Source organism: Pygocentrus nattereri, chromosome 11, assembly GCF_015220715.1.
Source record: "Pygocentrus nattereri isolate fPygNat1 chromosome 11, fPygNat1.pri, whole genome shotgun sequence".
Classification (NCBI taxonomy): Eukaryota; Metazoa; Chordata; class Actinopteri; order Characiformes; family Serrasalmidae; genus Pygocentrus; species Pygocentrus nattereri.
In genome coordinates, this window is record NC_051221.1 from 14883559 (window position 1) to 14911087 (window position 27529).

Consider the following 27529-nt stretch of genomic DNA (forward strand, 5'->3'; position numbering starts at 1 on the left):
CTTTTTCCCTTTCATACTTTCTTTTATCCCCCCTCTCTCTTTCTCTCCCTTCATCTTCTCTCTCTCCTCTCTGTCACTCACCCTTTCTCTCTCTCCTCCTCTCTGTCACTCACCCTTTCTCTCTCTCTCTCTCTCTCTCTCTGTCTCTCTCTCCCTCCCTCATTGTCACCCTCTCTCACTGTGTTTCTCATTTTCTCTCTCTCTTCCTCATATATTCATACTCCAACAGAAACATATGGATTGGTGAAAGAGAGTGGTGCTAAATGGAGAGAGGCACAGGGAGAGAGAGAGAGAGATGGAGGAAAAAATGTCTCACTGAGGAGGTGCTGGGTACTACTGGGAAGCGTTGCCATAACAACGTCTAATGGAAAAAGGGCCGCCCACTAGCTGGAGTGTCAGTGGGCATTCCAGGAGTGCGTGAGCAGGGAGGGTGCAGAGCAGTGTGAGCTCAGTCACAATGTGATTGGTCACACCTCCCCTGTCTTTGTGTGGACCAGAGCATGCTGGGTAAGAGAGCCCTGGCTGAATGCTCATTTGTCTGCGGAAGAGGCTGGGAAGGACGTTCCGTTTGGATTAGGAGCTGGAGTCGCGGAGGAAAAGCAGAGGTAGAGGAGTGTGTTCTTTCTTCCTTCTGTCTTCTGCGACGGTGCTGTGTAGTTTTTCTTTGGATTTTCTGCTCCGGCTGCATTGGGGAGGTGTAATGGGGACGGACGGTGCAGCGTCGTGTCGTCAGAATGAATCACAAAAGAAGGGGGTGGGGTTGGTGGAGAGATGTGTGGACAAAGAAGCCCTCGCTGAACAGGATTGTTTACTACTGCGCCAGCGTCTTTACACCTCCACTATTACTCACTGTCCCTCTCTCCCTCTCTCTCTCTCTCTCTCTCTCTCTCTCTCTCTCTCTCACACTCACACACACACTCTCTCTCTCTCTCTGTCCTGCTGATAGCACAGAGCCTTCATGTCGGCAAAATGATGGCTCACTGCATCTGCTATCACACTCATGCATGCAAATTTACAACCCTGTCTGTTGAGGTCTCTCTCTCCCTCTCCCTCTCTCCACCTGTGGAGATCTCTCTTTTCTGTCTTTTTTGGTCTGTGTTTCTCTCTCTCTCTCTCTCTCTCTCTCTCTCTCTCTCTCTCTCCGTTTCTCTCTTTTATGCCTTCTTACAGAGATCCTCTTCTTTAGCTATGAGACAGAGATAGAAGTACAGTGGAGGGGGGTCCTGCCTTTCATTGCATGACGAGTTTAGTTTCTGGTGGGCTGTGTGATGCAGTTGTTGTTGTCGGAGGAGGGGTCCAGGGTGTTTTCCCCTTTCAGAGCCGTCAGAGACCACCGCAGCTGTGGTTCACCCCCACGGTTCCTCTCTCGGGGGGGAGGGAGGGAGCCATGGCCAGAGCAGGACAGGCCGAAAATGTCTGCCATACTCGCTTTGTATCTCTCTCTCTCTCTCTCTCTCTCTCTCTCTCTCTCTCTCTCTCTCTCTCTCTCTCTCTCTCTCTCTCTCTCTGGAGGTCTTGTGATCCTGTGAAGCAGTAAAAAGTCAAGCTAAATGACTTGAAACCACTTCTTGTTGATACTGAAACCTTGAGTATTGGCTGGTGTTGATCTGATATTTTGTTCCTTAATTTCTTAAACTTACCTGTTGTTTTTTGTTACACTGGAAGGGGAAGTCTGATCTGTCTGATCTTTGAAAACGTCTGCATAATCAAATGGTTAAGATGTAAACAAAGTCATTTAGAGTGGTTTCATGTGAAATGCAGTGCTCTAGAGAAGCGTACAGAGTCTGAATTGTTCACAGTGGTGGTCTGCGCAGTGGTAGCTTTGAGACGGTTTTGGCCTAAAATGTATTTTTCAAAATCTGTTCATTGCAGAGATGTATATACAAGGCATAGTTAGGCAAAATAATCCATTAAGGAAAAGCTGTGCTTTCAGATTTATTGCTATTTACCCATTAACATTATATATAAAAACTTATGTAGGTCTGCTGGTGGTTTAATATTTACATTAGACATTCAACCCATGGTTCGTATTACCACCACTGTAAAGAAGATGTGTTGGTAAGTGTCTCTACTATATGCTGTTTCACATCCAAACTCTGTTAATGACTTGATTTGAGTCATTATTTTTACATCACAGCTATGCTATGTAGAAAGTTTCCCTTTAAGACAAACATCTCAAAGTGGGCTGTCCTGTTCAGACTACTCAGATGCTCTACTACCCCACAGCAGGAAATACACAGCTAACAACATCAGCTCACACAGTTCGAGTAGGGATGCATGATAATGTCAGGATTATCAGTGCTGGCAGATAATTGCTCCTAAAAATAACTGGCATCAGACAGATGTTTAGATGGAGATTTGATCATTCCAAATGATATGTGATGACGTGTTTTTGGTGCGAGAATGTTTAGGTGACGCTGATCTACTCTATTTTATTTACTTGATTGTTTACATATCAGCATTGGTGGATGTGTGTGTGAAACATATCAGATTGGCATCAGTCCACGATTCACATAGCAGTGCATCAGTGCGTCCAGCATTTTCTATTGATGTTGGCCTGCTACCGATACCCATCAATACAAATATGTTATTTTATCTCTCCTTCTCCCTTTTTCCCTCTCTCCACTTTCTCGGATATCCCTACCATCTCCGAAGGTCCTATGATTCAATTACCAGGTTTTTCTTCAAGGTGGCTTTAGTTCACTTGGCTCTTATTGCGTCAGGATTGAGTGGTGTGTTTGATCCCTGAGAGGTCCGGAAGGCCAGATACGATCTATATTTCCCTTTTGAGGTCTCACGGCCTGAAAAGCTGTCAGTTTTTATCATTAACATCGTAAAAAAATCAACCTGAGCCTTATCAGTTCCACTTGTTACCAGTTTCCAAGTTGTAATGCATTAGCATATTTACATTTGACGCGTCAATGCCAAAATCAGGTTCAAGATTTCTTCCCCAGAATTTACAGTTAGCGTAACAGACTGTAAGTTGTGATTGTCTTTCAGTTGATTGCTTCATTTATAGTAAAACTCAAACTTTTTACAGCAGTCATATGGAAATTGTTTGGGCACACCTGACAATTTGTTGACCTTGTAAGTGAAAAAAGTTAACGGCCTCTACAGAGATTAGAGCACAATCAGTGTTTATTCCCTGAATTTAACATATTGTTTAAAAAATAAAATAGAAAGTATGGATGTGCAAAAGCTATGGCACATATAATAAAAAACATAAAATATAGGTTTTATCATTTATAATATGTTAAAACCAGCAAATAAATAGAAAATGTGCACCGAGATTTGCAGTAAAGTGTCATGTTTAAGTTTCCTACAGGAGAAACTTATTTCCACTTAGAAAATCAACAAACCGTGTAATTTGACTGAGCGTGTTCAAAGTTTTGGATGTGACCGTTATTTGGTGTCCAGTATGCATTTCTTCATTACTTGGTTCTGCTCAGTTTTTTACTGTTTATTTATACTTTTATTTGATTCATACTAATATTAGTATACATTTTATGTAGAATTCCAGTAACACACTACATGCAGCACGGCTGAATTTCAGCCTTTTATCTCATTATCTCTCCTTCTCTCTCTATTGTAATGCAAGCAGTTGGTAGCATCCTCTTGTTGCATGCAGTCGCTGGCCTCGCTCAGCTCTGAGCACTGTCAGCGTGATCAAAGCCTGATCAAACAGGCCAAGGCGGCAAGAGGAAACACTGCTCCACTCAGAAGAGTTGAATGGGTTTGTTCTTGCGTGGCACATCACAGAAGTAACTGTTATTAGAAGTACACAGTTGCTTTTGTGTGAAGTGTTTATTATGATATCTCTCATTTCATCCATCGGTAGGGCTGATCTACTCAGAGAAAAGAACAGTCTGTATCGCTCTTTGTTTCAAAAAAGTCAAGAATTGTCCTAATTATATAACATGCTGGAATTGACCCTGTGCTGTCCTGTGTGCCACATACACCCAGTCATTTACTGGTGAGAATAGTAAGGTTAGGCTGGATACAAGCCCCTGAGAATCAAGTGATTTTAAGGAAATCCAATAAATAAAAATATGACAATGTTTATATATGTTGTATAAAAGAGTGCATAGTGTCACCTTAGAGATCAACTCTATGAAACATGCAGAGTATATTATGCAATGTCTTTAATTCCCCATTACAGGTAAATCTAGGGACCTGAATCAGAACCAGTGCAGATATATTTTAGTGGATCAAGTGTCAGCTGTGTTGAACGTTATCCAGGTCTGGTTTTTTATTTTTTTTGCGTTTTTAATGGAGGTGACATGAGCAGGCTTTATCCACAACCTGCAGCAGTGAGACAGCTTTATAAAGAGATCTCAATGTCTGTGGCTTGAAACAGTCTTGCAATGTCTTGTAATGTCTGGAGCGCTGGTATTTCAACTGTATTTGAACTAGCAACGTTTTGTTGATTCACCAGCATGCGACATGTGAGTGAGCAGCTCTGACGCTTTGAGTCCACTTACCAAGAGCATCATGCCACCAGTAGCAGGTGCAGATGCACTTACACTTACATTTTTCACTCGCGAGTCCCAACCAGTGGAAAATGAAGCTACAGCAGAAAAAAAACTATTTGTTTTTGCTGCTTGTGATGCTTCTGATTTTAAACTGGCATTAGGAGAAACAGCTCGCTCAAAACTGAAACTGAAGAAGAATTTGAGATTATACCACAGCACAGATTACCAAATAACCAAATAACCAGTAGCCGAATCTTCAGGAAAGTCAGCTAACCACAAGATGAACCTGGAACAGGGCCTGAGAAAAAAAGGATGCCACTTATTTCAATTTTCTGACCGAGGAGTTACACCATTTTTTCCATTTCCCCGTGAACTGGGGACATTTGTGTGCTACCATGTTTTCTGTCACAACTTAAAAGATGCCTTCCTTTCTAGCTGGATGCACTGTGTGGACACGCAAGGTCGTTCAGAGTGCAGGTCAGATCAGTAAGCTCTTATTGTTGAATTGTTTAATAGAGTAATGATAAAGTGCGTCTGATGAGTGATTGTGACACAAGCTGAACAAAAATCGATCAAATAAACACAACAGTATTCAGAAACAGCGTAATTAATGGTTAATACTAGATAAATTGTGAGAAATAGAAACTTTTTCGCATCAGCCTTAAAGGATTTGTTTGGATTGTAAGTCAATATTAAACACATTACAGTCATTTTAAAAAAGCAGAGGAATAAAAATGAGTCACATTATACACATAATAAAAATATAGTCATTTTAATGTAGCTTTAAACTAACGTGTTTAAATAAATATCGGATCGGAATTGGTCAGTACTTTACCATTAAAGTACTCGGGTCGGGGGCCAAATATACAGGATCAAGACGTCCATAGATAAACACACTGTATAGACCATCCCAGGCATTGGCTGAACATTTTTCCAAGGAAGACTGGAAGATAAGAAGTATATCTCTCAGTTGTTGGCTGTACTGTATAGAAAAATTAAGAAATGCTGAAGGGACCATTTTGAGTTTTTGAGTCTGAAAAGCAAGAACTTTGATAGTGACATCAGCAAGAGGGTCTAAAAACACCGGAGTTATTATCTGGAATTAATGTTTGAATTTGATGGGAATTAAAAACGTAAAGCCTTTTTGCCAATAGCACTACAGAACATGGAGGATGCTGTTTTCAGTGAGACAGTAGACTTTTTGTGTGTTATCTGTTGCTGTAAGCCGATAAGAACCCTAGTTCCACTCGAGTGCTTTACTTCAGGAAATGAGAGGAAAACAATGATGTCAGTGTGAAGGGTGAGCTGGCTGGGTGTCTTGCAGGAGAAGGATGTGTCTTACATCAGAGATCAGCATGCCCACAGGACTGAGTGTCTGAGGGTCAGAGAGCTCACTCTGATAAGTGTTGACCACTGTTGCAGTCAGACACCACCTTTTATTTATGTCCTTTCCATTTAAAGCGGTCATCAGATTCAAGTTTTCTTTCAGCATCAGGAAAAAAAAACAGAAAACTGCACAGAAACCCAACAACTAAGTATCAGAGATTTCAGTATTGCTTGTGTGTACATGCTTTGGCTTTATTACAGAAGCCTTGCTTTCAGTTTTTCAAAGAAAACTGTGGAGATATGTTCCCACACCTCCAAAGTTCAGTCTTAGAGGTTAGCTGCATTTTCTGCTTCTAGCGATCCACATTAAGATTGTCACCGTTATCAGTCCCACAATGGGGGAATATCACCTCCACAATCTAACCCATCCGTACAGGGAAACACCACACGCACACTAGGGGGGTGAGCACACTTGCCTAGATTGGGCAGCCCTATCCACAGCGCCCGTGGAGAAGGTGGGGGTTAGGCGCCTTGCTCAAGGGCACCTCAGTCACGTACCGTCGGCTCAGCGGATCGAACCGGCGACCTTCCAGTTGCAAGGCTGGTTCCCTAACCTCCAGCCCACGCCTGCCCCACAAGCAACTCTTATTGAGAAAAGGAAATAGAATAATCCCAATCCCATTCAGTAATGTTGAGGTCTGCACTCTGGGGTGGTCAGTCCATTGTTCTGAGAAACACCAGCAGCTTCTTTGTTTGATTTGTACATTTTCTTCTTTTTCCTCTATTTCCTTTTCTCAATAAGAGCTTCTTGTCAGCTGCACATCCTTTCAGACCCACAGCACTGAGTTGTCTTCTCACAGTGGAAGTATGGACAGAAACAGCTGTATTTTATATGTTGTTTTTTTTGGATCTGTAGCAAGAGCAGATTTCCTCATATCCCACAAATGCTCCTTTCCAGACATCAAAGGCTGGAAAGTCAAGCAGATCTCAGCTTTTCAGAGGATCAACCAGGTTTTTTTTTGTTTTGTTTTTACTGTTATCTGTTCCACTCCACCCATGCTGGCCTTGTCCCACCACCCTGGCTGCACATGGACAGCAGTTTAGTGTGTTCACTGCTCACATGGGTGTTTCAGGCTAATCAGCTTAACCCTTCTCTGTTGAGGCCAGGACAGTGTATTAACCTGGCGTTTCTGTCCTCACTTTGCCTGTTTGAGAAGATTGACCAGGATCTTCAAAGCTAGGGCCCAGGTGCCAGGCCCTGTCGGCAGGGAACTCATCATCCTCTGGATTTAACTAGGTAACTTGGTGCTATTTGTTCCATACATGGTTAGTCAAGATCACTGAGGCTGGTTTTAGTTTGGACCACTCATGGATTTGCCAGAGAAATGATTAAACTACAAATGCGAAAGTTGCTAACATTGAATGAGAGCTGGAAGGAATCTAACAGTGCTGTAGAGCTGTACAGTATACTGTTGGTTAATTGTTATCATGATATTGGCTTTTGCATTGCTGATATTGCTGAAGCATGCAAATAAAACTCCTCACAGATGTTTTGCTCTGTATTGTAGCAAACCATACGGTCGTCTGCAATAGTTTAGGCACCTTTGGTGAAATGATATATGTAGTTGATTTTTGAAGTCAGAATAAGTACCAGTCTTCTACAGAGAACACATTTGCTGGATTTAACATAGTAGAAAAAAGTTGTGGCTCATTTTTGTCCCAATATGTTGAACCTATGGGAGTTATGCTCAAATATTAGCAGAAACTTGGTATATTTAAGTGTATTTCATGTACAGGATGTGTACTCATTTTCACTTAGAAAAACAAACAAACATGTAATTTGACCAGGTGTGTGCAGATGTTTGTAGAGCTTTTTTTGTACTTGGTATTAACATTTGTCTCAAGTGACCTGATCACAAGTGGACAGTGACATTTACACATTGTGTTTTTCATAGGTCACAAAATGTCTCCAGTGAGTGCATCTGACTGAATTTTGTGACTGGAGCAGGGTTAGTGTTGAGGGGGCCTGAGATGGTCCTGGACCTTCCATAAGTATAAAGGGACCCCCATAATAGAGACAACGTTGTAACCAGGGGGCCCAGTGTTATTTCCAATGATACATTAAAAACTTTTCCGGCCAGAATAAATGCCCTCACATGGAGTGACCGTCTTCCGAGTTTTTATGGTGCTCAGCTCAGATTCCTTTCGCCAGCCGCACAAGTTAGTGCACAGAGCCACATTGTTCCAGCTTTAAACTGGAGAAGGTTAAAATTCGAGCACATTTCAAACTACAGATTAACTTTCATTTTTTTTAGGTCTTCTGAGTTTGTCAGTAACAACCTGAAAACTAAAAACTAAATCCAACTAAGCCAACTAATGTGTTTGTAGCAGCAAAGAGTAGGCTAATGGGGAACGTATGATGGGTAAGGTTCACGCTAGCCTGTTGCCTCCCATGTTTTTGGACAACAACCAATATCTAAGCAGAATTTTAGCCATTTGTCTGGCAAAATGAATTGCTTTACTTCTTATGGGACCCATTAATTAACTGAGGAAAGGTTGGCTCCTAGGACTAGTAATACTCGTGAAAAAAAACTACAGGGGCAAACCTAAAAAATATATTGTATAAATATTATTTATCAATATAAATCACCCAGACTTTCTGCCAGGGGATCCCCCCCAAGACATCTGTCACAATTCTAATCCTGGACTTGAAGAAAAGCACCATACAGGAGTCTCTCACTGTGTTAGCTGAGAAAAGTATGTTGAGAGGTCTTGTTTGCTTGCATGTACATTCAAAGGTTTGGTCCACATGGATTGGAACTGTTTTACAAACGGGAGAAGAGACAAAGAAAGAAGCTGCAGAGGTGCTGTCATCTCTGCTTTTAGACTGATTAGTCTTTCATTGCTGTCTGGGACACAAAGAGGTGCTTTAGCATTCGTGCTGCAAGTGTTGTGTATGACTGGGGCCGTTTGCATGAATCAAGGCATCCAGCAAACAAAAGTGATTTTGGCAACAAACCAGGCTGATCATTAACGAAGTTAAGTCAAGCATTTGCTAATGTGTTTTTAATATATCGAGCAATATAATTAAAGTGATTAATTCCATCCGTATTGTCCATGTCTAGCATCTTGTGCACTGTTAAACCTAGAAACATTTCTTCTTAGAGGTGCTGCGCTTGGAGTTTTGCAAAATATCTGCCCGTCATGCTTTTAACTGATCATTTCACTTGTAATTCTCACATTACCATGTTGACATGTGGGACAGTGTTTGGCAGAGCTCAGCAAGCAAGTTAGACAAGTTGTGAACTGCACACTGGTTAAAGATCCAGGTCTTACTTAATGTGTATTGTGATAAACGGGAATTTCACATTGTTAAAAATATCTGCATAATGAAATTAAGATGTAGTCAGCGTCACTGAGATCATGGTTTGATTTGAAACATGGCAAGTTTCTAGAAACTTGCACAGTGAGAATTGGTCATATTGGTGCTGATATGAGCCTGATGTATGAAGTGTTTAATGCCTCTAAGTAAATATTATTGCATGGAGTGGTTCCAAATACTGAGACATTGTTTTGCTGTTATTTTGAGTCAGGGTGAGCGACAGGCGTGGTGATTTTGGACAGTGAATAAAATGGCTATATTTGTGTTGTAGACAATGCAGTAAGCATTCAGAGTCATCAAGATTCTCTACAATAACCCATTTCACGTCTACGCTGAATGACCTTGTTTACATCTCACAAATTTAGTTCTGCTAAACAGCAACAAAAAGAGAATTCCCCCAGACTGATTGGTGACAATGTTATGTGAATTTGTCTCAAGGACATAAAGAAGGTTTTTTCCCCACGTCTAGTCTTGTAGTCCATCTGCTCTGTTCAGTTTGGTGTTTTCCCTGCTCCTGCATCATAGTAATCAAGTCCTCCAAGGTGTGTTGGAGCAGGAAAACACAACCTGGGGGCCACTGGCATAAATTTAGAGCTTTGAAACATTTGAAGCATTTGAATTTTTCCCGTAAAACCTGATGCACATCTGTGAGCAGTAGCCTCTTGAACTTCTTGGAACCACTGGTGGTTCCAAAATGCTCTTTGTCATGTTCTTCATAACTTTCATATTTCATAAGCTTTATTCAAAAGGTGGGTGTCGTATGAGGCTGTAACTGTCGCCTTTCCAGTCGAATAGATGTGTAATGTAATTTTAACCCTTATAATAAAAGAAGCTGAACAGTTTTTTTTACTCAAAGTCCATTTTTTCCACAAAAATCTGGGCTATAAACTTTAAACAGGCGCCATTGCTTCACTGAGCTGCTCTGCAAAAATAATTTTTATAAAATAATACAAAGAGCGTCTAAGATTTTTGCCTTTCAGCAGTAGATTTTAAGCATACAGAAATATCTTTATGATCATAAAACACATGTTCTGTTAATTTGAGGGGAGCTTTTACAAAATAAATAAATAAATAAATGCATTTATTTCATGCAGTTACTGAATAATTTGCCTTATGATTTGGTTACATAAATTCAGATGGACAAACCAAAATATACCCTGGAGAATAAGAGGTTAAGCTGTTGTCTAGAACAGTTTGTTCATTTCCTTGCTCAACAGCGATTACACTGATTAGTTACCAGGTGAGTAGATGTGGTCAAGCAGGGAGATCTCCAAATGATACTGGACTGCAGCCCTCCAGCCACTGAGGGCCTTCCTGACCTAATACTACAGATTATTGCAAATGCATGAACATGCCTCGTTCTAGTTTTCTCATGATGTTCTTTGTTCATTCCTCTTTGGACTTCAAGTCAACCTGTGCTAACTCAACAGTGCTAACCTTGACTAACCCTAGCCCTCTGTTTTTGCTCTGCAGGTGATGTGTCTCCTATCAGCATGTCTCCTATTAGTCAGTCCCAGTTCATCCCACTGGGGGAGATCCTGTGCCTGGCCATCTCGGCTATGAACTCTGCCCGAAAGACCGTCACACAGGAGACGCTCATCGAGCATCTGGCAACATGCTTTCCAGGTACTGTACTGTTTCCATCGTGTGAAGATACTGCTGTATGAGATCTAAACACCATTGATCAAATGATCTGTTTACCATTGTTGCTTTCGAATTAGAAACAAAGCAACACTGTCTTCTGGGCTTTGGATATTTGGATTATGTAGCTAACAAGTAATGGAATCTTTTCTAAATAATGTCTGTAATAACACTTGCCACACGTGAGTTATTAAATAGATAATGTAGATAAATGTGGTTTTGACACTGTGTGATATACTATATAATATAATATATAATATATACTCCTAATAGACAAAAGTATGTTAGTCTCTGCTTTTTGGATTGTCAGTTGTAGTACCTGTACCTGCACAGTGGTGAGAAGATTAACATTTGTAGCCTCTTTGCTCTGGATTTATAGCCTGGACTTTATGATGGAAGCCTGTATCTGATTATGAATAGGTGCTGTGATAACAGTGATCCTTTGTGTTTTTGTGAGGGCAGAGATATTTATTTTCACTGATTTATCACCATTTAGTTTCTGCGTTTCTTCTCTCCTGCACTAAATTGTGAAGTATATTTAGAAATGCTGGGCATAATATATAACGCTTTAGTGATTTCAGTGACCTCAGTTCTGCCGGCATTCCATAATTAGCCCATTTGCACAGCCATTTGGACTAAATAACAGCTGCTCTCAGCTGGGTCCACTGCATTTGCATTTAGGCATATAGATTTAAAGAGACAAATCACACTGTGGTTGTGAGAAGGGTGTGGAATGCTCCCCACTGCAGAACTATACCATAGCATGCTAAAAGATCAAATTACAGTACGTGGCCAAAGGTATGTGGACACACCTGACCATCAATGTTATATGAGCTTGTTGGACATCTCATTCCAAAACCATGGGCATTAATATAGAGTTGCTCCCCTCTTTGGAGCTACCACAAAGTTAGAAGCATAAGATTGTCTAAAATCCCTTGGTATGCAGCATCATTAACATTTACCTTTCAGTGAAACTACAGGGCTGAGCCCAAACTCAGCCCAGACCATTATCCCTTCCTCCACCAAACCTTACTACCGACACTATGCATTCCAATAGATAGTGTTCTCCTGGTGTCCACCAAACCCAGATTCATCCATCAGACTGCCAGATAGTGAAGGCTGATTCATCACTCTAGGGAATGGTTCCACTGTTCCAGAGTGGAGTGTGCTTTACACCACTCCAGCCAACACTTGGCAGTGTGCATAGGAATCATAGGCTTGTGTACATTTGCTCGGCCATGGAAACCCATTTCATGAAGCTCCCCAACGCACAGCTCTTATGCTGATGTTGCTTTCAGAGGCAGTTTGGGTCTCGGTAGTCAGTGATGCAACAGAAGATAAGCAATTATTACACACTACATGCTTCAGCATTTGTTGCCCCTGCTTTGTGAGTTTGCGTGATCTACCGTTTAATGGCTGAGCTGTTGTTGCTCGTAGACACTTCGGTTTATAGCATTTACATTTGACAGGGGCAGATCCAGCAGGGCAGAAATTTCATGAACTGATTTGTGGCATCATATGACAGTGCCACATTGAAAGTCACTGAGATCTTTAGTATGACCTGTATGGGCTTGACTTGTAATTAGGAGAGTGTGTCCACTTACTTTTGACCATATAGTGTATAAATGAGAAGAGTATGTTCAACCCAGCATGAAAGCCTGTGTGTAAAAGAGTGGACATAATTAGATGAAGAGCTAAATAAAGATGTGTTCAAGCAGAGAAAAAGACTGAAACGGCCTATTCTTGCTATATTATATTGTTAGGAAGCCAACGTACTTCTTTCCTACTAACTGACCACAGTAGCCACCACAGGAAGCCATCCAGCAGAGGCATGATTTTGAACATGTGTGAGGCAGATGTGTGAGCTTAATTATAAGTTGAACAGGGATTAGCTGATCAGAGAAGGTTTAGTACGTAAACAGACTGGTTGTTGGGACCTCCGGATAGTAGGGTGGGCAAAATGGCAAAATGTAACATCATGCGACTTAAAGACATTTTCATGATACACAACATACATTAAAATATTTAGTTTTCTAAGATTTGTTAAAATGCATCGGCAAAAAAGTGATGCCACATTCAAAAGACAATGAAAAATGTCCTAATGAGCCGGCATCCAGTTACTTTGTAGTTTATGCAGCTTTTGGACTCTAGTTGTTTCCAGGCTCTCTGTAATTGGTCCACGTGTCTTTTAATGATGTATGAGGTTGTTCACTGTTCACAGAAATGCTGATTATACACTCTAAAAAGCATACCGTGAAGTTATTTGTCATGATAATGATAACATATTATTATATTGCCCACCTGTTTGGATATTCCAGTTGCAGTCAACAGGAGGGCCATAGCCACCAATGTTTAGTGCCCCTCCTTCTGTAACACACCAGATTCAGTGGGTAAGGGCTTGGTAAATAGCTGATGAGTTGAAACAGGGGTAGAGCAAGCAAAACTAAATTAGTGGTTACCAAATAGCAGCCTCCAAAAATCCACTAGATATATGCTATATATAAAATAAACAGCGCTGACAATGATCTTATATACACCTGCTATACAGTCAGTGTTGGATAGAGGCAAGAAAACTTGCCTTAGAAATATTTGCCTTGTTCTGTGCCAGGCATAAGAATGTATACGTCATTCTATATGTAGTGGATGGTCCTGAAATCTACACTTAATACATTTACAGCAGATGATTGTTATTTGCTATTGGCAACAAATGTACTTGCATACAAGACACATCAGCCTGACCCTTGCAAATAATGGTAAAATATAAAGAGTTTTTAGGTCTCTTGTTGCAGCAAGTAAACATAAAGTGAGCAAAGGTGTGCAGGGACGTCATTAAGATGTGTTTTCCTTCTACTGGACTGTGGAAAGCAACACAGTAGTTCTACTCCCATGACGTTCCTTAGATACCACAACTCCCCTAGTCTTTCCACGCATAAGCATTATAGCACTGACACGCTGCAAAACATGTGAGGCGCATAACCTTAATTTAGTTAGCCAAACTAAACTGTTTCAGCAGCGCAAGCTAAAAGGAATTGAGGAATGTGCACTGAGGGATACTGGAGGCAACAAAATAACAATACAGTGAAGTGACATGAAGTTCTTAATGCTCTCACTCCTTTATTGTAGGCTCCAACAACAGATAATGCAAGAAACGTTGCAAGTGCATTCAGTTTTATATGACCATTGTTTTTTGGGCTGATTCCAATGTGGAAAAGACTATAAAACCCCTTAAACCCAAAGGGCCTGTATGAGGACCCAGTTCAATTTACAATTTACAAAAGAAAAACAACAAGGTTTTCTGCCTTGCTGCTTACTTGCAGAGATTTCTCCAGATTCTCTGAATCTTTTGATGATATTATGGACTGTAGATGATGAAATCCCTAAATTCCTTGCTATTGCACGTTGAGAAACGTTGTTCTTAAACTGTTGGACTATTTGCTCACGCAGTTGTTCACAAAGTGGTGAACCTCACCCCATCCTTGCTTGTGAACGACTGAGCCTTTCAGGGATGCTCCCTTTATACCCAATCATGACACTCACCTGTTTCCAATTAACATGTTCACCTGTGGAATGTTCCAAACAGGTGTTTTTTGAGCATTCCTCAACTTTCCCAGTCTTTTGTTGCCCCTGTCCCAACTTCTTTGGAACGTGTTGCAGGCATCAAATTCAAAATGAGTGAATATTTGCAAAAAACAATAAAGTTTATCCGTTTGAACATTAAATATATTGTCTTTGTAGTGTATTCAATTGAATACAGGTTGAAAACGATTTGCAAATCATTGTATTCAGTTTTTATTTATGTTTTACACAACGTCCCAACTTCACTGGAATTGGGGTTGTACCTCATTCTCATAGCTCCATAACTTTAAGTGTTAAGGTTCAAGGCTTAAGGGGTTAGGTATGTTAAAGTATACATAAGTACATACATAAGTTGTCTTCAGAACTCAAGATACCTACTTGTCATTCTTAGTACATCTCTCATTATTATAGTGTACTCTTTAAAGATAAGGTCAGATTAGAATGATTAGAATTCAGTTTTTCTATGCTTATAACTTCGCTGGACAACTGGTGGAATCACTGCTGTAAATGAATATGGTTCAGCCAAAGCAGGAAGTAGACATCCCTGTGGAAAGTGGAAAAACTTTGTAACGTCATTTCCTGGGAGGATAAACTGCCTTTCTGACCTGCAGTGGACCAATCCACCCTCAGTGTTTTGATGAGCCATATACCCAGGCATGTGACTGAGCCAGGAACACACTTCATATGCTACAAAAAGTATGTTGCGCACCTGTTAGGCTGAATCTAACATAGGAATGCATGGAGGATAGATTAAAGCTAATTGACTTACTGTGACGATCAAACTTGATTAGTTTATTAGTTGTACATTATTTAAGGATGAGTTTCCATGTTATAGTTAAAATGAAATATTTATTTAGTTGTATGAATCTTTCCCAGCGATGGGCTGGTGATCTGTCCAGAGTGTATCCTGCCTTCCACCCAGTGACTGCTGGGATAGGCTCCAACACCCCCCAGTTGGAGGATAGAACCCAGAGGGATAAGCGGCTAAGAAGATGGACAGTGGACAGTGTCATTTATGTGTGACTGAATGTTGATTACACATCATTGATGGGATCACTGGATGAACTAACATGTAAACATAATTTCAGGAGACTCATTGCCAGGCCATAAAGATCACTGGTCTGCACAAGTGCTCATGTAGCATGCATATACCACAAATGTTCTCTGGGCATGGAGAGCAATTGATATTCTGAACTTTATTTTATGCATTCTGCTAAATTGGGTGATCTACTGTTTATATGTAAATTCAGTAATTGGCTTGTATTATGTATTCTAGCTGTACTTGATTAATGACATTATAGTGATTCCCTACTACTGTATTGGCTAGGCTAAGTCTTAGCCTTCATGCCTTCTTGGTGCTATTCAAGTCTAAGTAAAATTAGAAATAATCACTAAACCAACAACTGACATTTCAGAATAATCAGTAAAAAATGTCAGAAAGCTTTCTCACATCATCAGTATATCAATATATTTGTCTATATTTGTATATATCGTAAAATTGGACATGTTGAAAAGTTTGGAATTGCTGTTCAAAAGTATGGAATCATGGTTTTCAATCATGTAAAACTATACTGGTTACAGATAAATGTTGAAGAGGATTCTAATATGTTGGTCCTGTGCAGTTTCAAAAAGGATAATCAAATTTTGAGACAAATAATGTGACAAAATATTAATGGAAATAGATTCAATTGAATGATAAGTATCAAACAGTAATTATTTATCCTTTAATAGCTTCTCTGTTCATAGAATCCTTGAAATATTGAATAAACTTCATCTAAAATACATGTTGGTGAACACATCTACATTACATTTTATTGTTAATGTACATAAATGAACAAACAAATCCAAACCTTTCAGTGATGTATGTATCTTATTTTCCATTTACAATCAAGATACCAAATTTTCTCACACTGATTGTTCTTGCACAGATTGTTAATATCTTAAATAATGATGTGTGAGTATATAGACTCTGGTGAAGTCCTTGAATAAATTGTAGCTTTTCCACTACAACCCAGTCTGCCAAATGAATCTGTTCCATTACTCATCAGCATTGGACTAGTGTAAACTAGTGTAAAGATTCCAAAGACTTCTCAGCAATCTCAAAAAAGTCACCAAGGGAACCATTCCCGGTCCATGGACAGATGAACCTAGCGTTCAGCTATGTTAGTATGAGTTTTTGAAGAATGTTGGGTTGGTACGCTCAGACCTGTAGGCAGGAAAGTGTAGCGGTAGTTGGAAAACTCTGTTCTGACTTGGAAAATCTGTATAGCTCTTGGAAATGCAGCCTTGCAAACAGACCAGACATACATTCTCTATTTCACTTTCACATTCATTACATCAACATACTCCTTTGCGGCATTATTTGTAGTACAAAAAGAGGCACATTTGCTGGTGTCTCCCCTCTTGAATCCATGCAGCTATGAATGGTGTGATGCTTGATGCATTCTTCTGCAGTCTAGTGTTGCATCATGCTGCGCTGGCTGTAAGCGCCCCATGATGTAATAGAGGGTAAGAGCAGCGACGCTATGTGCATGAAGCAGAGCTTGAGACGAATGAACCAGACAGCCGGGGCAGACCCAGCAGTGCTGTGTCTGTATGCTGCATTAAATTGCACCTATTTATCGTAATGCTGAATAAGGTGGTGGTAAAATAATGAATGGATAATTAACAACTTGTGAGCTTGTATATATGCATGCTGTAATAATTATGACTCAGTTCTTGCTTGCCTATATATATATATATATATATATATATATATATATATATATATATATATACATATATATATATAATTATGTGTAGTAGAAATGCAGATACTGACCTGCTGTGTGCTTGTGTGTGTTTGCTGCAGGCGTGCCCACTCCAAGCCTAGAGATCCTGCGCCACACCCTCAACATGCTCGTACGGGAACGTAAGATCTACCCAACTCCAGAGGGTTATTTCATCGTCACCCCGCAGACCTACTTCATCACGCCCTCTCTCATTCGCACCAATAGCAAATGGTACCACCTGGATGAGAGGATCCCGGCAGCCATGCAACAGCCATGTTCCTCTCCCCCCTCTGGCACTGTCACACCTTCCGCTTCAGGCTGCGTTAGGGAGCGGTCCCACCACAAGAACCACGCCGAGCCTTACAGCGACAGCTACCGAGAGGACCTGCCCAGCACGCATACCTCCACGTTACAGAGGAGGTCCAAGGAACACAAGGAGGTGCAATACCCAGTCTCTCCGCCTCCTCAGCAACCCTCGGAGAAGAGCAAAAGCGCCCTGAGCTTTGCCTTCAAGACAGATGGCAGCAGCAAGCAAAAGGATGGAAGCAGTAGTACCGGAGGTAGTGAGAAGCAGTCAAAGAAGTTTGGCCTGAAACTCTTTAGGCTGAGCTTCAAAAAGGACAAGACGAAGCAACTGGCCACCTTTTCAGCTCAATTTCCACCTGAGGAGTGGCCTCTGCGAGACGAGGAGACGCCCAGCGTCGTTCCACGGGATGTGGAGATGGAGATCATCCGGCGTATCAACCCTGACCTAACGGTAGAAAACCTGGCACGGCACACGGCTGTCATGAAGCGACTAGAGGAGGAGAAGGCCCAGAGGAACAAAGCCAGCTCATCAGCTCAACAGAGCGCCCGAGGCAAACGTGGTCGTGGCCACCGAAAGGCTCAGCAGGGCAAGCAGTCACGCAGTCACAGCAAGACACGAGCATCCAGGGGGGACCCTTCTGAGGGTTCCAACTTGGATATATCCTATGAACGGGACTACAAGTTCTATAGCTCTTCTCTAGTGAGGTCACCAAGGGAAACTATGATGTCAATGGAGCGGAACAGGGGGAAGTACATGGTGCACAGCAACCCAAACATTGTGGAGTCACATTTCACTACAGCACCTGAGTGGGACGTATCGGGGGAACTGGCAAAGAGGAGGACGGAGATGCCCTTTCCGGAGCCATCCCGGGCACAGTCACACTCAAAAGTCCACCGCAGCCACAGCCACACCCAAGAAAGGAAGTCACGGAATGAGAGGTCAGACAAGGCCAAAGAGAGGTCACGTTCTATGGACAACTCCAAGGGGCCCTTAGGAGGCCCATTTTTAGGCAACCCTGAGGAATTTGAGTGCAGTCCAGATGACAGAAGTCGGTATTACACCGACGACGGAACTTTGAGGGCATCTGCCCAGAAGAGCCACTACTCGCGTACTATGCTCTCTGCTGCTAGGTTGAATTCTGATGTTTGCGTGCCTGATGTTGGAAGGGGGACCCCTGAGGATGTCATGCACTGTAGACCACTGGAGAAGAGCAAAAGCAAAGACAGCTTACCAGCTTATGGTGACCCTAAGTCCTGCTCTCCAAAAATGCCTATGGACGACTATTTCCAGCGCAATGCGTCGAACGAGGCCTCTTTTGCAGCTCCCTCCCCTCTCACGAAATCCAGTCATGATTTCACAGACAGCGTCTGGAAGGGGATTCCCTCAGAGCGGCCGACTCCGCTTTTGACCTCACCCCATCCCACGGAATACAAGGATGATTCCATAATGGGACAGAATAGAATAACGTTATCGGTGCCTAACCAGACACCAGAGCCTTTGCCCAATGGACGCTTGATGCACCAACTTAATCCCGACTCAGGTGACTTGGACAAAATGGCAGAAGTTTACGGCCAGGAGACTTTGTTTAAAACTCCAGACTTTGTGGAGAGCAGTTTTTCCAGGCCGGGTACGATGCGCAAATCTCCACACACCAAGTCAGCAGAGGTGCTGGAGAGCCAGGAACACTTTGATGAGCCTCTCCCACTATCCTCCATGCCGTCATCCTCGGGTCAGGAGCAGGCATCTTGTGCTGAAACCACCTTTGACTACTACAACGTGTCCGACGATGACTCAGAAGGGACCAGCCATAAGAACAAGGTAGAGGAGAAAGTTCTGGAAGGCGGTGGAACAATGCAGTGGCTGCTGGAGCGGGAAAAGGAGCGTGACCTCCAGCGCAAGTTTGAAAAGAACCTCACTTTCCTTAGCCCCAAAGAGGGCGAGAGCAACAACAGCCAGAAGTCGGCCCACTCCACACGCCTGGACAGCATGGACTCCAGCAGTGTGACTGTGGACAGTGGATTTAATTCCCCACGGTAAGGCACTCAGGTCCAGTATTGGGTTTCCTCCTCTCGTTGGGATGCCAGTGTAGTTCTCCTGCTTGAACTTGAGCGGTTTGCTATTCTGTGAATAGACAAAGTGTCAGTGTACTTCAGCACATTTTTTTACTCACTTAAACACGTGACATAGGATTCTATAGAATCTTGGTACAGTTGCAGAATGTACGAACGTTTTGATGTTTTTTCAGTGGTAACAACCTCTGTGAATGAGATTAATACTACTGTATAATGAATTGTGTCTTCACTAAAATAGCAGGGGCCTAGGCATTTATAAATAATAAAAGCCACCTATAAATATTACAGGTCAGCCACTACCAGTTTTGTTTTAAAAGTGTTTACATATTTTTTAACTGAATAATTGTTTATGTTGTTGGTGGTGTTTCTTATTTTGCTGTTCTGTTGTTTTCCTATTTTTTTTTTAATAGTGTACCTTTGAGCATTGTTTTCCAAGTTGTCCAAGTGTATATCAAGTGTTACTCATATTGCTTCGCGTGCTGTTTGGTTGCATGGTGTGCTCCTCACAAAATGTTAGTGTCAGTAAACTGTATTTTGCCATTTTTCAAGTTTTGTCATGGGCATAAACAGAAATACTGCTGTGACCGAAAACATTTACTTTCAAGCTCCAATTGCTTAAGCATAGGCTACACATGTCCTAAAGCACACGCAGCCTGTTACAATTTAAACTTGATGCCTTGAGCACACGATGCAACTCTGAGTTTGTCACCTTTATGCACCGGTTGTGTTTCTGCCTTCCAGTCCTGGTGTTGCACCCTTTCATTTGGGCTCCTATCTCCCCAATGTCTGAAAGCTCTCATACAACAGACTGCAAGCAGGCCTCTAGATGTTCCCACATTACAGTGCAATAATTAAATGTTAGCTAAAATCTAGTTCAGAACACTGTGAACACTGCCACAAAACATGTCCTAAAATGTGTTCTGTGTTAGTTTAATTCATATATTGTACTAACATTATGCTGTAGTGGAGAAATTACAGCAGTATGTAGTTCTACTTGTAGAGGGCCAGTGTCCAGCAAAGGCTTGGTGATTTCCTTCCTCCAACACACTTGCCAAACCACTACTCGTCATCATTTTACTTAATATGACAATTATGTTTATGAGTAAATACAGTGGTGTGATCATATGGAAGGCAAAACTTAAGAACACAAAAAATGGATTATATTTTATGTAAAAAAAAGTTTAAATGTTAAATTTATATATGAAATGTTAATGTGTAAGCAGATACACATGGCCAACATTTATTACTGGATTTCTGACTCTAATACAAGGCATCGAATGTTACAGACTCAGATGGCACTCTTTTCATGGAATGACCCATTAGTGACCCACAGTATTATTACATTAGTCAATAATGATCACCACTAACCAATAACTAGAACTTTTGTTTTTATGGTCGCTGCATCACTGGTTTCACAAGGATCGGGCGAAACATTGGGCAGTTGTTGTGGACAGCTCAGTATAAGCCATTTTCTGTTTAGTTGTACCCCTTAGCATGAGAATACTATGTTATAAGAAACACTATTATGAAGCAAATCAATGAAAAATAAGAATAAGCCATGATGAACAGAAGACAGAGCATTCGAGGTAGCTCCACCCCCACTACATATTTATTAAGACTGTAACTTTCTGTTGTTTGAGTTTAGGAAGTGTGAAAATTGACAGTCTGTTGAAGTATAAAATCAAAAATTAAAATATAAATTACATTGGTACATTGGAATTTTTAGCCCCCCAAGACTGGCATCATTGTCAGCCACAAAATGTTCCTATCCGGTGTGCCCTGATTAATGGATGAGTTGAATCAAGTGTGTTTGAGCTTGGACATCGCCAAACTGTGGCCCTCCAGGACCAAATTGAATACCTTGGCATTTTAAATGTGCATTTTAAGAATTTGAAGCTGTCATGCTATCAGTCTTAATAAATTCATGCTGAATTCAAGTGGATCTTTATACATGTACTTTTTGAAAATTGAGCAACTGAAGTCAGACCTGAGGTCAGTAACTCTGCACTGCTGTTGACGTGGGAACTCCAGTGAAGGGAAGGCCTGGCTGTATTAGCACTGCCTTGAGGCTCACTGTAAAACTGCAGACATCACCGAATGAGACATTTCACACATTCAAGGAAACTAAAATGTGTCTTGTGTGTCTTTTTGTTCTTAATTATGTGAAATTTTTTTTTAGTTTTTTTTGCAAATTAAACTTTGCTGTTTTTTTTTTCATACAGCGTTTTGTTTGCAGTATTTATCCCCGCTTCAGTGTGTTTGTATGTGTGTTTTGGTGTGAGGTTTTAGAGTTGTTCACCATGCATCCATCCTCCTTTCTCTCTGTGCCCTGGTGGTAGAATGACGAAAGAAAAGGGAATTCGAGCTAATCTCTAATTTTGTTTTATTTGGCTAAAGCTCACCTACGTGTAGAGCAAATAACTCCTAATCTGTCCCAAAGCCATCTTACACAATCCTCGCCAAGAGCAGGAAATCAAGAGGAGCACTGCATTCAGTGACTTGCTCCTTATTACGAAGTTGCTCCTGCCGCAATAAAGTCCCACGTGTTTTTTCCATCCAAATAAACAGGCACCAAACCATGGAAAAAGAAAGCATCTTAGCGTCCGTCACTCACTCAGGGCATGCATTCGAGTATGAAGGACAATTAAAATTACTAAGGCTTCAAACCTCAAAGTCATTAAACTTTCCAACCATTTTATGGCGATGTATCCAGAGGTTTGTCGCTAGAGTTGAATTCCAAAGCCCTAAATCAAAGCCCAGTGTTACTGAAATTTGTAGATTTCATGCTCAGTTCAAACCAAGTGGATTTTCCAGTTGGAGGTGAGTCTACTAAGGCACAGTTCTCACCCTGTCCCTATGCTTCCATGTTGTGTCTCTTACAATGGCTCTAGTATTTGTTTTTATTATATTTTACCTGTTTTATCCCTGCTGTGTTCAACTGCACTTTTGTTCCCTTCTGTGTTTTCCTGTAGTGGCCCCATGTACTCTGTTGCATATTATTTTGCGGAGTTTTAAATTAGCTGTAAAGAACAACTTGGGCAAACACCAAAGACCTGTTTTGGTTCCTCTTGCCTTAGAGGATCACACAAAATATGTTTGTTTCTGTATAACGGTATATTTAAGGAATGGTGTGGCCAAAAATCAAGTTTACACAATTTCCCCTCACTGCAAATGCAGTCAGTGAACCAAACATTTGTTGTTGTCTTTTAGTTTTGCTCCGGAGCTACAAGGCTAATGTAGTCGGGTCACTGTACGAAAAGTGGCATCCCAAACCTTTTGAAGTGTGTTTGAGATTGTAAAGCCTATAAACCACATGTGTCAGGCTCCAGTCCTTGTGGGCCAAAACACTGCAGACTTCAGTTCATTGCCTCATTAAGCACACCTGATTCAGCTCATCAGCTGATTAGCAAGACCTTCATGAACTGAGTGAATAATAGATGAGGGTAAAAGCTAATTTCAGCAGCAGGGCTGATAGTAACAGTTTTTAGGTTTGCACGATAAACCAGCAGTTATTCCATGTGTGTTAAAAGTCATGTGAAAACTATAGATTTTCTGATTATGCTCGGAAATTCTATAGATTAATAGATGACTTGTGTTTAATTAAAGTTACAGGGTTTCGCTTGACAGCCTTATCCATAAACAATAAATATCATTGACAGGTTATTTTCTCTTCTTCGTCACATTTGACAAATTGACAAATGATCAGTGTAAATGTAGAGCGGCGTTGAGATGATGGAGCATATTCCACAACAAAACTGCATCTGAACTGCAAAGAATTTGCCTGCAAAAAGTTTTGCGAAGCAGAGAATGAGTGGAGTGCTTCTTTATGAGGAGAAAGATGGCCTGAAAAGGTCTATCAGGCTTCATTCTTTCTGTTAAGCCCACATCTTAGGAACATTAGCAACTACCTGGAACACCACAATTAGCACGCGGTGACACAACATCATATTTTTACGTTAGAGTAAACTACTCACCAAGCTACAGTGGTGAGGGGTGTTCATGATCTGTCATCAACTTTGAACGAACCTGAATGATTGTAGAGCAATGTAGAGCAGTGCTTCTCAACGCTGTTCCTGGGGGCCCACTACCCTGCACTTTTTACTGTTTTCCCTGCTCCCATCACACCTGATCCAACGAATCAGCTCTTTACCAGCCTATTAGTGGTTAAAGTGGGTGTGTTAAAGCAGGAAAAGCAGAGCAGTGAATTAATATTTATCTTCAAGCTGATTTATTTTTTATTTATGTAAGTGAAACTGTCCTACAAAACTGTCCACTTCAGTTATTTGCCCTCTTTTTTGATTGGTTATCTTTTCGAAACATGACAAGCAGAGCTGACCTGCTGAAGCTGAACATCATTGTCATCTCGATCTGCGAAGATCCACAGACGACAAAAGTTCCACAAATCATGTAAAAACAACAAAACACAACCCACAGTGGAACAAGTGTAGGACTGTATAATTGGGTGGACTACACTCAGTCAGCTGAATGGATTCATAAGAACAAATGCCTATAAGAGTTCATCTTGAAAAAAAGGTGTTATTTTCAAAACTTTATATCGCTTTAACTGTTAAACTGTTGTCCTAATATAAGGGACTCAGATTGTCCTGTTTTAGTAGAATGACCTAACTGCATGTCTTGGGTAGTTGGTAACATTTTGGGTAAGAAGAAAATTGTGTGGGTCTTTTTTTTTCGACCAACTATTCCTGCTCTGGATTTATTACGTAATACAAGCTGTGGTTCCTCACACGTTACCAGTTCTGCAAGTATCCAAATACACATGTGAGGAAACACGGCCAGATATAACACAATAACGGTGCTTTTCTGCCTCACTTCTTGACTAGATTATTCACCACTGTCTGTCAACTCTCTATTGCTGTTTAACCTCCTTCATCTTTCCTCTGCCATAACACCTTTTCTTTCTTCCTTTCTTTCTCTTTCTTCCTCTCTCTTTCTTCCTGTCTCCTTCTCTCTCTTCGGCCCCTAGCACTCGGGAGAGCCTCGCCTCGAACACCTCAAGTAACGTAGAGAACAGCCGGCGGCAGAACATGGCTCTCAGTCCTGGTCACATTGGCACCAAGAGGCCGCCGCCACCCTACCAGCCGCCCAGCTTCCGCTCCATCCCTGAGCCGCCCACCGCCCGCCCCGAGAAACAGGCCTCCATCACCAGCGTGTAGGGAGCAGAGGGAGAGGAGAAGGCCTTCTCTTAAAGCGATAGTTTAGCGAAAAATCTATTTCGTACAACTTTCTCCTTACCTTAAAATCAGCCGATTAGCAGTGACGTGTTTGCCACAATAATTTGCATTTTGTCTTTAGTTTGCTTCTTTAGTTTTACACCAGAGCTATGAAGCTAATATAGGTAGATGATGAAAGCTTATCGCCACCAATTAGCATTGTGACTTACAGACACTGTATGACAGACAGGTGTCTATAAAATGGAAAAATTTAGGCTTCACAATGGCTACTGTTTTTTTTTTAGCTATGTGACATTTTTGTCCACATACTTTTGGCCAAATGCCATATGCAAGTCTATTTGACTTAACAAAGAATGCGCTATGTGTTGATTTAGACCACATGTATCAGGCTTTAGTCCTCATGGGCCAAAGCACTGCAGACTTCAGCTCACTACCTCATTAAACAAACCTGATTTAGTTCATTAGCTAAGGCCTCCATGAACTGAAATCAGAGCGTTAGATGAGTGTAAACGCTGATCTCCGCAGCACTTTGGCATAGAAGATCCCCAGTTTGACATGCCTGATTTAGACAATGCTAACTGGTAGCTGTAAACATGAGTATTAAAGATAGGCCTTCAATAAATGAAACTCAGTCAAAACATGACGGCAAAAACTCACTGGGATCCTAGCAGTTTGTTGGTGCGAAGCTAAGAGTGATGCACAAGGAGCATTTTCTGAATGTTGTAGATTAAACACAGACATTTGAAGGTTATAAAATACATTGCATGTTTTACTTGAGGCTTGTGACAGACATATTATTTATACTGTATCCTGTATCACAGTGATTCTTCCAGTAGAGAGGCTTGGCATAGAGATGCCAACTTACTGATTAGCCTGCCGCTCATATTCACAAGCCTCTGTCACTAATCCAGTGTGCTAGGCCTTCTCTTCAGCTCTTGAAGTCCTAACCAATAGAAGAACTCGCTTAGCTACATCTGCCTAGATAACAGTTCCCAATTGGCCAGTATACCCTTGCTTCCCTCCAAAAATTAGAATGAAACAAGGGTAGTACTGAAGTACTTGCACACACACACACATCTTCTAAGCCGCTTCTCCGTCAGGGTCGCGGGGGGTGCTGGAGCCTATCTCAGCGGTCATCGGGCGGAAGGCAGGATACACCCTGGACAGGTCACCAGTCCCTCGCAGGGCTGAAATACTTGCAGAGTTTCAATAAAAAATGGATTGATTTAGATGTATTTTTAGCTAACAGAAATCATTAGGCCTTCTCTGAAAGCCTAGAAGGTTCCACTCTTCTGTAAACGTCCATTACTTTACATTTACAGCATTTGGCTAACGCTCTTATCCAGAGTGACTTACAGTTTGATCATTTTACAGAGGTAGGCCAAGGTGGTGTTAGGAGTCTTGCCCAAGGACTCTTATTGGTATAGTGTAGGGTGTTTGCCCAGGTGGGGATTGAACCCCAGTCTACAGTGTAGAAGGCAGAGGTGTTACCCACTACACTAACCAACCATTACTTGTTAGCTACATTAGCCTTGTAGCTCCAGAGTAAAACTAAAGAAGCAAACTGATATTTTAATCGACTGCATTTAGGGTAAGGGGAAAATTGTGTGCTTTCTTTTGGCTGAACTATTGCTTTCTAGCTATAGCAGTGAGGCTGCTGTAATCCTTATAGACAGGACGCTCTAAAGCAGTGCAGACTCGAATCAGAAACGTCTCAAAAACATTGTACACCACCAATTACTGTAGGTACCTTCTACTTTTTGGTATTTGTAACAACCACAAGTGAAGACGCATTTATTGCTTCATAGTGACCGGACATCATCCATGGTACAAAACTTCTGTCATGATCCGCATGAGGAACCCCGCTCTAGGTGTCCTTTAAAAAAAGCCTAATGTATCCAGTACGGGTCTCCTTAACCTTGCTAATTTTGCCTCTGACAACTCATTCTCTGCTGTGTTCAGTGTTGGTTCTCTACTCTCAGGTCAATCCGAGTTACACGGCATTATATTGCTCACTCTTCGGCCCATGGAGAAGGATTTTCAACAGCTTTCTCATGTTTGCAGTCCCCCTTTTTCACGGGTACCTTAAATCAGCCAAGTCTCCCGGTGTCCCTCCCAATCAAAATGATGGGAACACTTCCGTCTCCATAAGAACGAGCTTTTTTAGCACATCCGCTTTACTCCTGCCATCCTTACCGAAGCCTCTATGCTGGGGAAAGTCATTGCCACAAATGGAGAAAATTGCAGTGATTTTTTTTTTCCCAATGTGTTTCATTTTTAAACAACAAATGAGAACAATTAATGTACATGTAACCGTGTTAACACACTCACAGTCCATGCTAATGCTAACAGAAATGTAAAGGCAGTGCGCAAATTTGGTGCTATTATTCTCTCTCCTAAAAACAGACTGCATTTTTTTCTCACAGGGACAAAAAAAACGTAATAAAGGATGTTCCAATCCATTTTTTTTCCCAATTTTATATTTTAACCAGGTGCTCTCGAATACTGGACAAGATGACAGAAAATACACGCTACTACCTCCACCATTTGTACAGTAGTAAAAGGCGACGCGAGTGGTATTTCTCTTTTCTGTTTTTTTGGGGTTTTTTTTGCAAGTCAGTCAAACACACTGTATTCAGCTTGCAGACTGTGAATGTGCTGCGGATGCTTTCTTCGCTGAGGTAGATGGTGAAGGTGCTGTCTTTATCCATCCTGTTAAAGTGCTCAAAATGTCTTTTCGTTCTAACAGCGATCGGTAGAAGTGTACTTTAAATAATACTCACACAAACA

At 41.4% G+C, this 27529-nt stretch overlaps 1 protein-coding gene across 4 annotated transcripts in view; it reads left to right on the forward strand.

The window, feature by feature from the left end:
• stox2b (storkhead box 2b) overlaps window positions 1-25587 on the forward strand; it is a 97904-nt gene extending 72317 nt beyond the window's left edge. For 3 of the 4 annotated variants that reach the window (XM_017703850.2, XM_017703851.2, XM_017703853.2), the window contains exons 2-4: window positions 10654-10806; window positions 17249-19508; window positions 24532-25587. In XM_017703850.2, coding sequence (XP_017559339.1) covers window positions 10654-10806; window positions 17249-19508; window positions 24532-24721 — 2603 coding nt within the window. In that variant the 3' untranslated portion in view covers window positions 24722-25587. Of the gene's footprint in view, window positions 1-460; window positions 606-10653; window positions 10807-17248; window positions 19509-24531 lie in introns of those variants that run through there. The other variant, XM_017703852.2, reaches the window with a different exon arrangement.
• The last annotated feature ends 1942 nt before the right edge of the window (window positions 25588-27529 follow it).